The 16,357-nt window shown below is 38.4% G+C and overlaps 1 protein-coding gene across 2 annotated transcripts in view; it reads left to right on the plus strand.

Annotated features, from left to right (window-relative positions):
• The window catches only part of adam12b (ADAM metallopeptidase domain 12b), a 92,855-nt gene that overhangs the window by 39,185 nt on the left and 37,313 nt on the right, over positions 1-16,357 (plus strand). For both annotated transcript variants that reach the window (XM_042010832.1, XM_042010833.1), the window contains exons 4-11: positions 3,743-3,821; positions 5,981-6,057; positions 6,725-6,914; positions 8,650-8,715; positions 9,516-9,587; positions 9,991-10,160; positions 10,715-10,799; positions 13,055-13,203. In XM_042010832.1, the coding sequence (XP_041866766.1) occupies positions 3,743-3,821; positions 5,981-6,057; positions 6,725-6,914; positions 8,650-8,715; positions 9,516-9,587; positions 9,991-10,160; positions 10,715-10,799; positions 13,055-13,203 (888 nt within the window). The remainder of the gene's footprint in view (positions 1-3,742; positions 3,822-5,980; positions 6,058-6,724; positions 6,915-8,649; positions 8,716-9,515; positions 9,588-9,990; positions 10,161-10,714; positions 10,800-13,054; positions 13,204-16,357) is intronic.

Genomic DNA, 16,357 nt, shown 5'->3' on the forward strand with positions numbered 1-16,357 from the left:
TTGCGTCAGAAACTAAGTGTGGAATTCTATTCATCTGACTTTTTAGAAACAATCAATAATTCATGCAGTAAATTAATTTCCAGAGAAGTTAAATTAACTCTGAGGAGCTGCTTGCGAGGTGTGGATAAAATAGAAAAGAGATGGTTTTTAAGACAAATAACAGTGTTTTGTACCTCCCAGAGGTGCTGTTAATGAGCCTGCCATTTATCACAATTAACTTGGGCGACTGTTAATTAGATGCTAGGCTGTGTATAATGAGCACAACACACGATCAGAAACATTAAATTTTATAGTAATTGACAACTGACAAGTTTCTGAGAATTATAGGAGATATATGTTACTTTCTTTTGTTTTAATGGAAATAATATTACAACCAATAAAGTATTTAGTGGTTCATGCAGGAAGTATAAAGTTGAGTTCATGGTTGCTTTTATTTTTGTTAAATTGCAAACATGTCTTTTTTCCTCAGACTATCATCCAACCCAATAATCGACAAACAAACGTTTATAGCAGAATTAGCTGTTACTGGTAGAGAAGATCTGGCCAATTTCTCATAAACACAACCCTCAAATAAATGTTCCTACAGATGTCCTAGGGAATAAACAGGCTTTCAGTATAAGATTTATTGCAAAGAATTATTGTAACAATAAAGAAATAATCCATGAAACACAAATCTCCTTAAGTTTACATGCAGTTGTTTGTGGATGTGTCCAGACATGAATGGAAATACTGTATATAAGGTAAAAAAAATTTAATATGACAACCTTCACAGTATAAAGCACTGAAGTAAATTATTTGATAGTTTTTAAAATGGAAATTAACCTTAGCTTCAGTCCCCTCTGATTTAAAACCTACAAAGGGGTTGGCAAGTTTGGTCCTAGAGAGCCACCGTCCTGCTACACCTCATTCAAATTAAATGGATCCAACAGCTCATCAAGTTCTGCTCAGCGGCTCTAAAACTTGCAGGACTGCAAATGAAGAAATGTTCATGTTTGTGTTTTATTTCATGATTATAAATCCGAACATCAGCAACCAACAGAGCCAAACAAAGCAAATGTGACACAGAGCTAATCAGTTATTACTAACCATTGGATAGCTACAGTATAGCATGTTCTGCATCCATCTGTTACCCTGTTTTTTCTCTGGACTTTTTCCAACAGTAAAATCCAGTTTGATATTTCTTCTTGTTAATTGCCTTGCTTATAGACTTAATCTCTTTTCCTTTGTTGTCTTGGGTTTCTACTGATTATGTCATCAAGTATATTTGATCAGCAGCAACCTCCTACTTACCCTCTTTATTCCAATGGAAGCAGTAATGATGTACTTAGTTTTGCAAACACTATTTCTACACTTTGGCCTAATTTTTTTTAAGTAAATAATTCTATGGTGTAATATGCCATCTGTTATTGTTCCTCAGAAATTACATATACCAAATTTAAGACTTAATAAAAACCATATCTTTATTTCCTTATTTGTATAACCTTAAAATTCAAAGAGAGACCGTAAACATACAGCAAAAAAATTAAAACTGCAATTCAAAGCAAATATGTAATATAAATAAAACTGTAAAATGAAATATCAAATAAATCTAAAATAAATTAAACTCAGAAAATTATCCAAAATAATAGATAATATAGCCTTTATTGAATAAACAGCTTGATAAATAAATCATTTGATTGCAGTGTTCGCACCTATGTATTGTTTATTGTTTCTTGTAGAAAAATCAAGAGAAAAATAAACCAATAAACCCCAGATTGGCAGATCATAAACAACTTCAGAGACGTTACAATTAATTACATATTGAAGTGTTTCCTAAAGTTTTCTACTATGGCTGTGGTATAGGCAGATAGATTAAGACTGAAACTATCATTTTTCTTATGTAAAATGACGATGCATAAAAAAAAAAAAAAAAAAGAAAAAACAACAGGATTTAGAGAGTTTACACTCGGTTTCTGCTATGAACTGACCATTTGCCATCTAGTGATCTCCATGTAAATTACAACTGACTTCTCTTGACAAACACAGATACAGAACTGGGTCGTATTGCTGCAAAAAGAGGATTATTCTGATGAAAATATTCATATACAACCTGCATTCTTTCTTATTTCTGTTGCTTTGTAAGAATTACTTTTCATATGTTTATTTTATTTCAAGTAATCATGAGATGCACATCCTGTTTTAAATTGTTTTAAAGGCTCCAGCTTGCTTAATTTGTCTGTACTTATATATATCTTGTTCCACATTGGTGAATCAAAAGGTGACCAAAGAGGTCAGACTACAAATACCCTGTGAACATCCGTGGCCTGATAAACTCTGTGCTCCTGCCAAGGAGTTGATTTCAGATTTCAGCTGAAATCTGAACAAATAAGATTCCATCATGTTAATCCTGCAGCTTCTCTGTGAAATACTGTAGCTTGGTACCAGAGGCCACCCTGCCCTAAGCTGGCTTTCCCAACATGTCCCCAAAAATGCAGCACTGGAGCATTTAGTAGGAATTACCGCGCACATGACACAAATCCCATCTTTAGTGCAAATAGTGAATTTAAAATATTAGTTTGTAGTTGTTGGAAAGTTGCTGTTCATCGGTGTCACTTTTAAAACACTGCATTTGCAAGTTCAGTGTAAATATAATTAGATATTTTGTGATATTTCCATTAAGCATACATTACCCTCTGACGTGCCATCCATTTTTAATGACACATTGCAGGCTCTTCACAGTGATTACTGGCTGCTTGGCTTATCAGATTTGGTTTAGAGGTTGCTAATAGCATGATAAGGCACATTAAAGCGATAATAAGTATTTAATGAAGTTAAATGTGATAAAGCTCGGAGCTCAGAGGACTGATGCTTTTTTTAATGGGTCATAAAAGATGAACTTTAAACATACAGTGAAGATATGAAACTTGGATTGAGCTCAGGATGGGCTGCATGGGTTGTGTGGTCATTAGCGCTGCAGCCTCACAGCTAGAAGGTCACTGGTTCGAGCCTCAGCTAGAGGGGGGGTTCAGCGGCCTTTCTGTATGGATGCTGTCCCTGTGTAGAGCATGCAAACCCCCTCTCTGGGTAATCTGACTTCCTCCTACTGTCCAAAGACATGCCTGTTAGGTTAATTGATTACTCTAAATTCTCTCTAAGTGTGAGTGTGAATGGTTTTTTGTCTCTCTGTGTTGGACCTGCGATGGACTGGTGACCTCTCCAAGTTGTACCCTTCCTCTCACCCTTCCTAGGCTCCACCATCCCCCCCCCCCCCCCCCCCCCCCCCCCACAACCCTAATGAATGATATTAAATGTATGAATAGTCAACAATCTTTTGGACATACACACACATTCACACATATCCTGAGATCATCCTGTCTGATGGCAGTGAGATTATGCAGCTGCAAAAGATGGGTGTTCCTTCTTTACCAGAGCTTTGGGTGGAGCTTTCTATATCCATCTGTTCATGCCCTGAAAAGGAAAATGCATGTAAACACAGTTTCAAATATGTTCAGACACACTCACGTGTATAGATTATTGTCTCAGCGGGGATTCAGCTCAAGCTGAATGCCAGGGGATTTAAGGGCATGTAAAAATTCATTTAATAGAGATTTACAGAAAAGCAAGTCTTTCATCCACATCATCCCCCAAATGCTTACCAACAACACTACATGAAAAGTCCAGCAGAGCTCAGAAAACAGTCTTTCAGCTATTCAGTGCAGATATAAAGCTTGGTCTGTCTGTTTTCTCTTTGTTCTGTTTGCAGGGGTCTTTTTGCGAGCCACTACACTGAGACACATTACAGGGAGGATGGCAGCACAGTCACGGGCGCTCACAACTTCACGGTACGGTAGAACTCAAGGGCATGCGGTCACGTCAAGTTGACATGCAGTAGCGCTCTGCTGTTGCAGTGTAAAAACGTTCAAGGAGACAAATGTTTTTCTTGGAAAGGATCAGCTTTTGAAAAAAAAAGATAGAGAGAAATGTACACAGTCTATGAGGCTTTTGTTTAAAATCAAACATTGACTCAAACAGAGCAGCATGTGATTGCTTCTTTGTAACCCGTTGTATGTTTGGAAGCCTCTGGCCATTGCTGAGCAGGACATCCATCCTGTGGCCCACTTGATGATAAGCTGTTTTTTTTTCTGGTTGTTATTTAGCCAGCAGTGTCATCAGGATTTGTTAGGTTACTAACTGCCAGACTTGACTGGTTGAAATCAGTCCACTAGGGCTAGAACTAGGGCTGTTAAAATTAACACGTTAACGCAAAATGATTAATCTGTGGATTTAGGTTGATTTTAGTTAACACATAAACAGCAAAGTCATTACTCCTTCCATATTAAAAGTCTGAATTTGGCATGATCTGTGCAAAAGAAGCTGATTTTGGGCGTGTAGGTGCCTCGTCACAGCGGCGAACCAAATCTACCAAAAATCACTTTAAAACTCATTTATAATTTTCTGATAGTTTCAAGATCACATTTAGAGGATGACCCATTTGATATATCATGTAATAAATCACTCAGTCGTCACACCTGCCAAAAACCCTGTCTGCCCTTTAGACGGGAAGTTTGAGTATTAGGAAAACAAAGATGGAATAATCAATAAAAACGCTGTCATTTCAACATCAAACATGTTTGTTTAGGCTGCCATTTCAGGAGCTTTCGGCAGACCACCAGCTAAGTGTTTACATTTGTGATTAATTGTGATTAATCCACAGCTGTCTTGTGAATAATAAGATTGTTTGACAACCCTACTTATAACATCCATTTTTGAGGAAATAATCATTTCTTTGGTTGCACAAGTTATTAAAATTTTGTGTCATGCCCCTCTTGTCTCTCAGTTGGGCTTAAAACCGTGTTTAACTGAACAGCTGTGAGGACAGTTTGACAGGTTGCTCACAGCTTGAAGGAGCTGTTTGGTAATTTGGCAGCGACTGACAGCTACTCACAAAGTTGTGCAAACACTTTTCCACACACTTTCTTTCTCTTACCTTTAATTTTGTACAAAGGATGTTGCAAGCTTTGGGCTGTCAGGCAGAATTGCTGCATTGTCTTAGATAAGCTTCTTGCAGCTGCACACTTTTATTACCTGCTGTCACCGAGCCAAGCAATCTGCCAATTTAATCAGGGATCAGTGGAAAAATGTAAACTGTAAATAAATTCCACTCAACACCTAAAAAATAATTAAAATCCTTAAAGCATGGACGAAATTTGTTAAGTCAAAAATAAATGACGTGGAGCTCCCTTCTCGTCCTTCTCTGTTAAGCACCTCCCAGCGGACGCATGCATGAGCACATGCATATGCTTTATATTCACTAAAAATAGATTGCTATTGATGGGATTTAAACCCTGGTAATTTGGATAAGAGAAGACGTTATTAACCATTCATCCACCACATCCAGTAAGAAAAGACTTGTAAAATTTTAAACTGGGCTAATTTTATCTAAAGCCTCCAAAACAAATCAAAGATTAGAGCTGAGATTATTATCACCTGGCTTGCTAAACTGTATGGTATTTGGGAAGAGAAATGGTCAGCATGCTTGCTAGCTACAGATAAATAAAGAGGACTAGAGAGCTGCTTGACAGTAAATGGAGGTCTGTACTCTCTTTTAATGACATGTCATTTCCTCCGCTCTACTTCCACTCAGACATCAGTGTTTTCACTGTCTGAGGAGCCTTAAATGTTCTCTTTTCCTTCTTTCAGACTGTTCTGATGGAAAGATAAAAGATAAACTATTACTGTATGACTGTCACCTCGCATGCATGTCAGCTTTCCTTCTCTCTTCAGCTGTGTAGGCTGCATTAAATTTCAAGGAGAGACTGTTCTACGGAGTATGTGTCTTGTTCTCTTTTAGTCTTTTGAAGTCAGATAGAATAATACTCTTGTTTTTTTTTAGTTTTTGTTTGTTTTGTTTTTAATCGTTTTTCAGTGGCTGAAGCTATCGTTAGAAGTATTTCTATTTATGTCATGTCAAGGTTTTTTTTTTTTATATGATCTTTTTTAGAATAACTGCTACTACCATGGGGAAGTCCAGGAGCATCCGAACTCAGATGTTACTGTCAGTGTCTGCTCAGGCCTTCGGTGAGAAACACAAGAATCATTTTGTATTCAAAGTTGCCCTTTAAGCGCTATTTGCTGCTGCAGAGTTTGTATTTACTTAAGCCACTCAGCACAGCAGCACGTTCTTAAGCCCCTTAAGGGTGCTGTCAGTAAGTCTGTGTGTGGTTTGCAGGAATAGGAGAAAATGTCACATAAATGTCTTTGTTCGCAGAGGTATTCAGTAAAAATCTGCTTGCACTTTTGTCAGTAATTGGCATCTGGCTGTGGGTAATGGCTAACCACAATTTGAAGATTTATGAAGTGGAATTTAGCCAAACTTTTGGGATTCACAGTTTTATCTCCTGTTTAATTAATCACCAGGGGAGCAGAGTTTGCCATGATAAGCTTTTATCAACACAGCAGCTTCTTATGACTCAGAACATTTAAGTGATTTTGATCTGACTTGAAAGATGTTTCAGTGAAGGAATGCATATAAAGAAGATTCAGTTTCAATGTTTCTGTGCTGATTTGTGGAATTGTGTTGTATAGTAGTGTCATGATCAAGATATTTGCACATAGCTCAGTAAAAGTGGGCTTGTATAAAAACAGCTACATATTCCATTAGAGAGAGCCACAATAAATTTCTATATTTGAGAAATTGCTCGTGCTTTGAAGCTTTGTTTTCCTACTTAAACTGCTGTCTCTACAGAGGCTTCATAGCAGTTGAAAACAAGACGTTTATCATTGAGCCTGTGTCTGGTCGTGACTCGGGGGCCCACTTCATCTACCGAGTGGAAGAGCTAAGACTGACTCCTGGAGCCTGTGGCCATGATTTCAACATGTCCTCTGTTGCCCCTGAAAACCACATGAAAAGCCCCTTTCAGTCCTTCCACACAAGGGTAAGATTACAGTGTTGCTTTTGTTGCACAGCAGTCGTTGGACATAACTGTTCAATGCCACATAAACATCAAATATATGTCATCATCAAACATTTCTGCTAACATTCAACTGATGATAGAAACATGGGCATATGACCAAAGATGAGAATTTTGGCAAGCACCCAGATTTGCAAAGGTTCCCTCAGGTTTGCCTTTGGTTTGACATGCATTTTATCCTGTGTTAAGAGCCCAGAGTCAAGGACCCATGCAGAAGGTTTGGCTAGTGATTTGCTTGAAGCAGGTGCAAAATCCATCTGCCCCTATTTCAAAACATTAAAAACTCCATTTGAGTCAGGAAGTGCCTTGGCCATTTACAGGACTTAACGACCCCCTGAGTAATACAGTATGTCATCTTTGGGTTTATAGAAGAGCGGTGGTTCAGACTTCAAAATTACAATTTTGATGCTAAAGGAGTTGCTATTGTGTGATGTCCTAAAACACTCATTTAATATTCAATGAAAAGGAAATTAAAATTAAAAATATTTTATTAATGATGTGTGTTATGTGTTGGTATGGGAATTGATCAAATGTTATTGATACCAATGCCATTCTCAATTCTGCCTATTGATCTTGTTCTTTATCAATTCCCCTATTGATTCCTGACCCAGTTTTTTTCATAAGAAAACAAGTATACCACACGGATCTACAGAGTAAAAAAAACTGTCTCATTAATATTCTTTGAAAAAGAGAAACTTTGATTTTAGCATCTTTGTAAACTCCATACAAAATTATTCAGATCTATAATATATTCCAACTGATATAGATGCAAAACTACAGATGTGTTCTGAAAAAGGAAAATTAATACAGCAGCTAATAGTCTACAGACTATTAGAGATACAACAGGGATATTTTTATCATTAGGAGGAAAACTTGCAGTTCATCAGTGATAAACTCTCTGACATCCACAGAAAGCAGGAAGTTATCCCATTTATTTAACTACTGAACTAAATATTAAAATAAAAAGATTATACTGCAGCTGCCCATCAGGGAGACCTCCAGCAAGTACTCTATACTAACATAAGTAGCCTGAAGCAGAGTAGTGATTAGACTGCGGACTTCTCCCCACAACAATATAAGTCTGTCCTATGATCTGTTTGTCTTTCCAATCCAGACATTATTGCTTGGGCTAATGTCATGTTTCTCAGTGAAGTGTAGCCATGATCTGGATCGCCTCTTCTGGCAAAGAACAGACGCACATCTCTGTCACCTGTCGGCAACGATACAGGCGCTGACAAGCCCGGTGGCGCACATTTTCGATGCTTTGGAAAATTGGAAACCGGCTCCTGGGTGGAACCAGTGTTCCATTCCCATAGTCATGTGGCTCAGTAACAAATTTAGTTATGTTAATAATTATTTGACCCACAGTGACCAACAGTTTCTAATGCATCCTTAACTCAGTTAACCAGCAGCCTAGTTTCATATTACTGTAAAGACACAAGACTTACATCTGTTTGTCAAATATCTGTTGGCTAGAAGATGTAACTGTGTTTCCAGAAAGGCTATTTTTCAGGTACTGCTGGCTTTAAAGGGTTCATCTTGAAGCTTTTAATGCAAGCCCACAAAAAAGCAATACAAGATGCTACAATTTCTAAATCTTTGGGAGGATCAAGTGGAAAAAAAGATCCTCTTGAGTTAACTGTTTGTCTGCAAATGTTCCAACTTTAAATGTGTGTGCATCTTTTGTTTTTAACCTCAGCATAAAAGGCATACTCAGAAGACAACCAAATACGTTGAGCTGATCATTGTTGCAGATAACAGAGAGGTAATGCACGTTCTTCACTTCCTTTCACATTTGCACAGTTTTTCACAGACACATGCACTGAAAACACAGCAATCTTTCCTGATATGTTGTACATAGTAAAAAATAGTCAGGGAAAGCTGCAGTAACAGTAGATCAAATCCCACTGGAGCTGCAAAATGAGGTGAGTGTGCAAAAACCACTTTAGTCCTTTGGCAACAGCTTTTTTTTCTGACAGGAAGTTGTGCTTTCATTCTCCCTGTGGATCATACAGGAAATAGAAAAAAGCCACATGGATAGAGCTGAGTCTCATGTAAGCACTGACAAGTTCACAATGTGGTTTCCTCAAAACAGCTCCCTACAATACCATTTACCAGGATGTCAAGAAAGGATTTTTTTTCTTAGTGTGTAAGAGATCAATTATGTTGTAAAGATTAGATTTGAGGTTCAGCATTAACACCACATGATGCACAGTGGAGTGAGAATACACCGTTTTGCTTTGCTGCAGTTTGGATCCAAAGCTTTGCAGCATGTCATATCTGCCAGCACACCTGCTCTCTGCAGCCTTGCCATTCGTCTTTGTAGCACCAGGAAATTTTTCTAGATCCAGATGGCCACAGCTTGAAAACTTGCCTAAACTGCAGAAAAAAAAAACATTGCTTGTGAATATTTTAAGCAGTGATTCATACAAAATGCTGCCTTTGCGTGTGTGCTGTGGTGTTTCATGGTTCTTAGTTTGGAAAATGATGGAGTCACTTAAGTCATTTGCTGCTTGTGAACACAATTTCCATTTTGTTTCAGCTCATAATGTGTTTTGTTTTCAGTTTCAGAAACAGGGGAAGGATTTGGACAAAGTTAAACAGAGACTGGCAGAGATAGCCAATTACGTGGATAAGGTAAAACATCCTGTCCCCTATAAGAAGGTGGAATAAATCACTTTTACAATAAAAATATTGTTGACAGCAGATATTAATGGGATGGATGTATGATATATTAATTTCCCTCTAAAACAGCCATCTCAGGGCTATGAATCTACAGCTGGAGGACACGGGAGGCAGATGGATTTATTTTAGAGATTGATATAGACATAAAAAACCTGCTTTCCTTATCTAAAAAAAACAAGAAATGCTCTCGGTGATGCACATTGAGCCACCTAATCAGAAAGTATATATATAGCTGTGATATTACTCACTTATTGATTTAAAGTTCTTTTGATCATTTGTGTTTTCAAAGCTCTGTAAATCTCCCAACCTCTTTATCCACGCTGACTCTTTCTGCTTGGAAAATGCTACCTTTCAGTTCTACAGGGCCCTCAACATTCGGGTGGCTCTGGTGGGTCTAGAGGTGTGGAGTGACTCTGATAAATGTCCCATCACTCAAGATCCCTTCACCACCTTGCATGAATTCTTGGACTGGAGGAAAATGAAGCTGCTGCCCCAGAAACCTCACGACAATGCTCAGCTCATAAGGTGGACATTTAATTTAACACAGCAAATTGAAGCAAGAAATCTCTGGGATGTTTTTGTTTTTGTTAATTGTTTTTGTAACTTCCACCAGAATAAACAGTAATATTACTGATTCTGCTAAATCGTGACAGAGAAAAAGAGGGATAATACAGAAAAGAACAGAAAGGCTGTTTGTTTGACAAATCTCCGTTATGTTTCACAGAGCCAATATAATAAGGTAGTTAGCTTTATTTAGCACCACAAAAGATGAATAGAAATTGTTCAGAAATCTGAAAGGATCATAACCTTTTGAAAAAAAAACACAAGAAGATTGTGGATTTGGCCCAGTAAAATGCAAAAATGGGGTCCAGCAAGATTGACATGTTTTAGACAGTATATTTCAAATGAATGTAATAATAGTAAAATAATTAACAAATGACAACAAATTAATAGTCAAATTTTATTACATACCTATGACTGCCAAACACATTCTGAGCACACTGTTAAAACCTGCCAAACTATGACCATCATCTTGCTCCTGTAACATTTTAATCCCATGTTTTTGTCCCTTTTTGCAGCGGAGTTTACTTCCAAGGCACTACCATCGGCATGGCACCCATTATGAGCATGTGCACAGTGGAGCAGTCTGGAGGCATTGTCATGGTGAGTATAAAACTCTCTTCCTGCACCCTGCTCCCTCTTTCAGCCTCCATTCCCCTTTTCCTCTGTATAGCCCGATTATATCAGTGCAAACATTGTCCAGATTCAGCAGGCTAACACAATCCAGGTATGATTTAAGAAGGGAAGGTGTTTGCTATTTGCTAGAAGGGCACTTATGGACAGGAAATCATGCATAATAACATAATGATATTTATGCTTAACATTATTAACAAACACACAAATGCACAAAACAGTATATATAAATGTATACTTAGAAGGATTGGTTTGCAGACATGCACTGTGTTCCAAGGCCTTGATGTCTTGCAGTCATGCAGTGTTGAAGCAGGGCAACAGCTGTCAAATATGGGTTGAATGAGTGTTGAAATTATTCACATCATACTGGATGCAGAGCTGCTGTCTGAGGTTGGTGTAAAAAAGGGCTGGTGGGGCACTTGAACCACAACCACATTTACATTTTTATGAGATGTGATTAATTGTTTATTCCAGCTCCTACATAGCACACATTTGAGTCAGAATGCATTTTCATACACAGCCGTGCATCATCTCTAGTACAGAATTACTTCACATAGTAAAATTGGTTTCCTCTTATAGCACTTGACATCCATGCCAAATCACAAAGTGGTTATCAGCCCAATACCATTACTGCCTCTGCCCAGATGTGTATTCCCATTAATAAACGTGTTTTCTGCTGGTTGTTGCTGTGATGAGGCTTTTCCAGATGTTTCACTTTCCCCTTTACTTCCATAGAGCAGATGGCCTGGATCAAGATTAAAGGGCCACATAAGCAGAGAGAGAGCAGTCAGAGGAGATGATCTATTCCTCAAACCATACTCAACCACATGTTCTGCCACATATCTTGTATTTGGTTATTTATTCTTTCAACATGGGTCTGCTTGTGAATGTTTTCTGGACACATGGCTCAATTTCTCACGTGGATGATAATAATATCAGGATGACTATCAGAGGGTTTCACAGCTGTAACCAACACATTCATTTCTCACCTTCATAACAGCGCCTTATAGCTGCTTCAAAGTAATGACTGGGACTACCATGAGTTGTATTTATTTCTACTCATATGCCACTGGAGTACTCAGCTATGAATTACACACACGCAGTACAAAAGCAAACTCTACTGATAAATATGGCAGAAGCAGTAAAGAGATTCCCCATCCTTCCTGTTAAAAGGCAGAGAGCAGCTCCCATGACGCTGGTCTCTAATCAGAGCAGGAAGTGGCTCAGCTTGACCTCAACTTTGACTGATGATCTTGCTTTCAAAGGAAGCATTTTCTCATGAACATGGGCAGAGAACCACAGTACAGTAGGATATACAATAGTATGTAGGTGGTCTTTTTCTTATACTTTGCTAGATTAGAATATTTTAATCATTCATATGATATAAACTGTGTTAGAGATGCAATCACTGTGTCACCTTTTATGCAGCAGCTATCAGTAAGGTAGAAACATGCTTCTCTGGGCTGCACATGACATTTGTGTTTAATTTAGCCAAACATATCTTTTTCTGGTTTGAACTTACACCATATCAGAGGCCAGTGCATACGAAAGGTTCTGGTCTGCACAACAAAATGAGGTTTTGGTGGCTGGTACATGCGTGGGCTGCTAGCAGAAGCTTAACATTTACTAAGCATGTATACATCAGTTTAACTATTTTAATCTACTCCTCTTCTCCGCAAAGATGTGTAGATGAAACAGCTGATTTAACCTGATGTTTTTCCATATGTTTGTTGACTATCACAATGATTCAACTATTGTCAGTGTTTTAAACTGTGCTCTACAGATTTTACCTAGTTTTCAGTGTCACCTTGGCAGACATACACTGGTTTAATTTCTCAGTCACCCAGCCTGATCCCAGCCTCCCATTATTTGCCTCTGTGTGGCAGGTGAAGGGCTGTTGTCTTGCTTATCAATACATTCATACAGCAATAGGTTTTTGCAGCTTTCTGCAGTAGCTGTCTCCACTGGCAGTCGGTGTGATTGGGTCTGCAGGGGGAGTGAAATAGCAGATGAATTCAGACCTCCATGAAGAGAATGAGTAATAGAAGAAGGATGGGGAGGGCTACAGAGCTACTGCGTAAAAATAGTCTTTATATTCAATTTGTTTTCTGTCTTTTTCCATTAGTTTCAGTACACTTCAGTTTAGCTTATTTTTTACTCAAAACACAGTCAAACATCCAAGACTGCATGTAATTAATGTTTGGTGCTCTGTTTGTCCATCGTAGGATCACTCTGAGAACCCACTGGGTGCAGCCGTGACTTTGGCACATGAGCTGGGACACAACTTTGGCATGAATCATGACACCCCAGAGCGCGGCTGTGGATGCAGGATGACTGCTGATCGAGGAGGCTGCATCATGACCCCCTCCACAGGGTGAGATTCTGATGATGTTTTGCTGATGATTTACACAGCAAACCCTAAAACAACAGATTTTCATCTAAACAGAATGAGAACAGACACACCCACAGAAATTTTCAAACTAGCTTCATTGTATTTAGAAAATATGAATGAATCAAATTTGATAATTTAGTCATTTGGGATGCACAACCTTAAATTAGGATAGGTTTCTGTGGGAATTAAAGTGGGCAAAGGCAAGAGCCAGAAGCCCCATTGCATATGAATTGCCTTTTGACCTCAGGGGGCACTGCATGAGGAAACCATCATGACACCATAATTAGTATAGCCACATGGGCATGGGAGTACCATGGAAAACTACTCTCACTCAACAGATTTCAGCACTGCATCTAGAAACATAACCTGAAACTCTGTCACATAAGAATGAAGCCAAATATCATTTCTGCACAGAAACACCACAGAGCATCTGTGATGGTATGGAGAACTGAAAAAGAAATTGCTGTGTCTATCTACCACCACATGAAATTTCCTGTATGATCCACAGGTATGAGCTGGCCTCTCATAGACAAGTCAGTAAAATAATTAATGACATGACCCACATCTTGCATAGACTATGAGCTCCTGCCCTCAGAAAGGAGATAAAGAGCCCCTCAGTGCAGTTGTAACAGATTTAAAAATTAATTTGTCCCTGTGTTAGTAAAACTTTAAACTTTTCAGGGTGTACTCTGCCTGTCGTCTGCTAATTGCTGAGATAGGCTAATTGGACTTAACGGTATAGAAAATGAATGAATGAACTCATGGGTTATCACAAAATGTCAACAGAGTTGGTCTTGAATGTAAAAAGTGTTGGGTTGAACAAAAGTTTAAAGTCTTAAATGTGCACTTAAATTTCAAACTTTTTTTCCTCTTCACGGGTCAACTAAGAAAACTAAGAAAAATGAAGCTTAATTAGTTGCTTGAGTTGGATAGTAGTTATCCGTACATGATGCCTCATTATTTATGTGTTGATGTGTACAAGAGAGGGCTTAAAAACACACAGACACACACTCTTTAGCCTGACGCTAAAGCAGCTGCTGTTGCATTCTGCTCATGTTGCCTGGGTCACTGAGATAACAGAGCTGCTGCAAGTGATGGACTTTGCCACTGTTAGTAAACAACTAGCAGATAAAAAGAACCCCGAGTGCAGTACCAGATTTTAGCCTTGGTCTGCTGCTTGTTATGTTTGCCTGACAGTGAGTCCCACAAGGCCACAGATGAATGTGGTCAGGATGAATGCTGCAACATTGACAACAAGACAAAAATATGAAAGACACAGTTACTGGTATGACTCACCCTCCAGCCTACATTTGTCCCACACATTAATCTTATCACTAGGGGATTAAATCATTCACATTATACACACAACTGGAGATTTGTGCAGTTTGAGAATGTAGCAGGAAAGGTTGCCAGATCCTGATCTCTTTAACATGTGCTGCTGAAGCCTTAAATTCAATCCAGTTTAATTTAGTTGTTTTTCACACATTGCAGAACTATAGATTTTGTCTCTAATATTTAATTGGAAGTGAGTTTAAAAAAGGGTTTTGTATTGGCCAACTAAGTGAGAATAGTTAAAAGAAAGCAGCACTGGAAAAGAGAATGAATGAATGAAAGACGTAGTAATGAAAGTAGATGCGACATGCCTTAATGAACAAATGTACTGCAGTTTATTTAGAGTTTCATTAACAACAATATGCTAACAAATGACAAACTGGGTATGTGAGTTCAGTGCAACAAGTAGATGATGTGTGAAGTCATTATTTATGTGTGGTTTACCAGCAAAACTTGTGGTCATTATTAAGAAATATGATGAATTCTGACTGTTGGTTTGTCATTGCCTGCGTATTTCATAGTGTTCTTCTCCTTGAAGCGGTTTCATTGTTTCTCCTTGCTACAAGGAACAAGCTCTGAACATAAACTAGCTCATGGTTTGAAAAGTGAAGCCAACAGACATCAACACAACTTAAACTGCATTGCTTCTAATGACCATTTGTTGCCAACCCCTGTGGTTGAAAAACCTGCCAGCCTCATAGAGTGCTTAGGAGTATGTGGTCTCCATCACCCATTTTCAGTCTTTTTCAGTGCAGAATGGTGTTCATTTGTTAGCTGCAGCCCACCACCATTTACATTAGATTGTGGCTGCCATGTTATAGACAAGTCACTACCATATGAGCATGCATAGTGTACCTAATGTTTACCCCTCAATTTTACCAGTGTAGTGCCATCAGAAACTCAAAACTTGAGTTATCATAAGCACTCTCCTATTTGAACCCCCTGGTAATAATGTCTAAATAAACAACAGTGTTGCTGTTTGAATGCTGGATGGGTAGATAGGAAATATTTTGAATCATTCATTTTGTTTTTACTTTTTTCCAAAAATGTAACATATCAATCTTTAAGCATCTTATTTCCTTTTATTTAGATGTGATTTTTACGGATGAGAGACCAGCCGTGTGCTCTGGACATTGTCTTGATGATATCAGTTTTGCAGCGTCAGACTTATAGCCACAGGGCACATAGTCTGGAGTTTATTTTGTCAGAGTTCCCTTCAAAAATGTAAATTAAGAACTTACTCAAGTTCAAAATGAACTTGAATTTCTTAAAACTTTCAGTCTGAATTTACAGTTTCCTGTTGACAAAACCTTTAATTTCACAACTTTACAAAGTAGTCTAGAACTCATTCTCCCCCTCCCCACTGCAGATCTGATTTCTCTTTTTTTTTCGTCTTTGTGATATATTTATTTATCTAACATCGGCAGCCTCCTTTGACCCTCAGTTCAGATGTCTTCAGAATGTTAAACACATCGTTGAAAAGCAGTGTAGCTTGTTTGATTGTGTGTCTTGGTTACTCTGAGCTTAGACTTGCTAATGGAGGAGAGGACAGGCTGCATTTAAATGATGTGATTATCAGTGACGCTGCCAGCTGCAATCAGGGCCAGAGCACATTGAGAAGGATCCGCAGAGAGGTGCTTTATGCGTCGATAGACAGGCTAAGTGTGGATGCTGTGGTTTTGTTTGTCTTTTATCTTCCCCAGTGGTAACATAAGACGAGAAACAGAAAAAGAGGTGATGGTGGGAATGAGACAAACAGTAAAAGATGACTGTGAAGGAATTATTTCTGGTAGACGTGGAAGAT

The sequence above is a fragment of the Melanotaenia boesemani genome, chromosome 16 (assembly GCF_017639745.1).
Source record: "Melanotaenia boesemani isolate fMelBoe1 chromosome 16, fMelBoe1.pri, whole genome shotgun sequence".
Lineage (NCBI taxonomy): Eukaryota > Metazoa > Chordata > Actinopteri > Atheriniformes > Melanotaeniidae > Melanotaenia > Melanotaenia boesemani.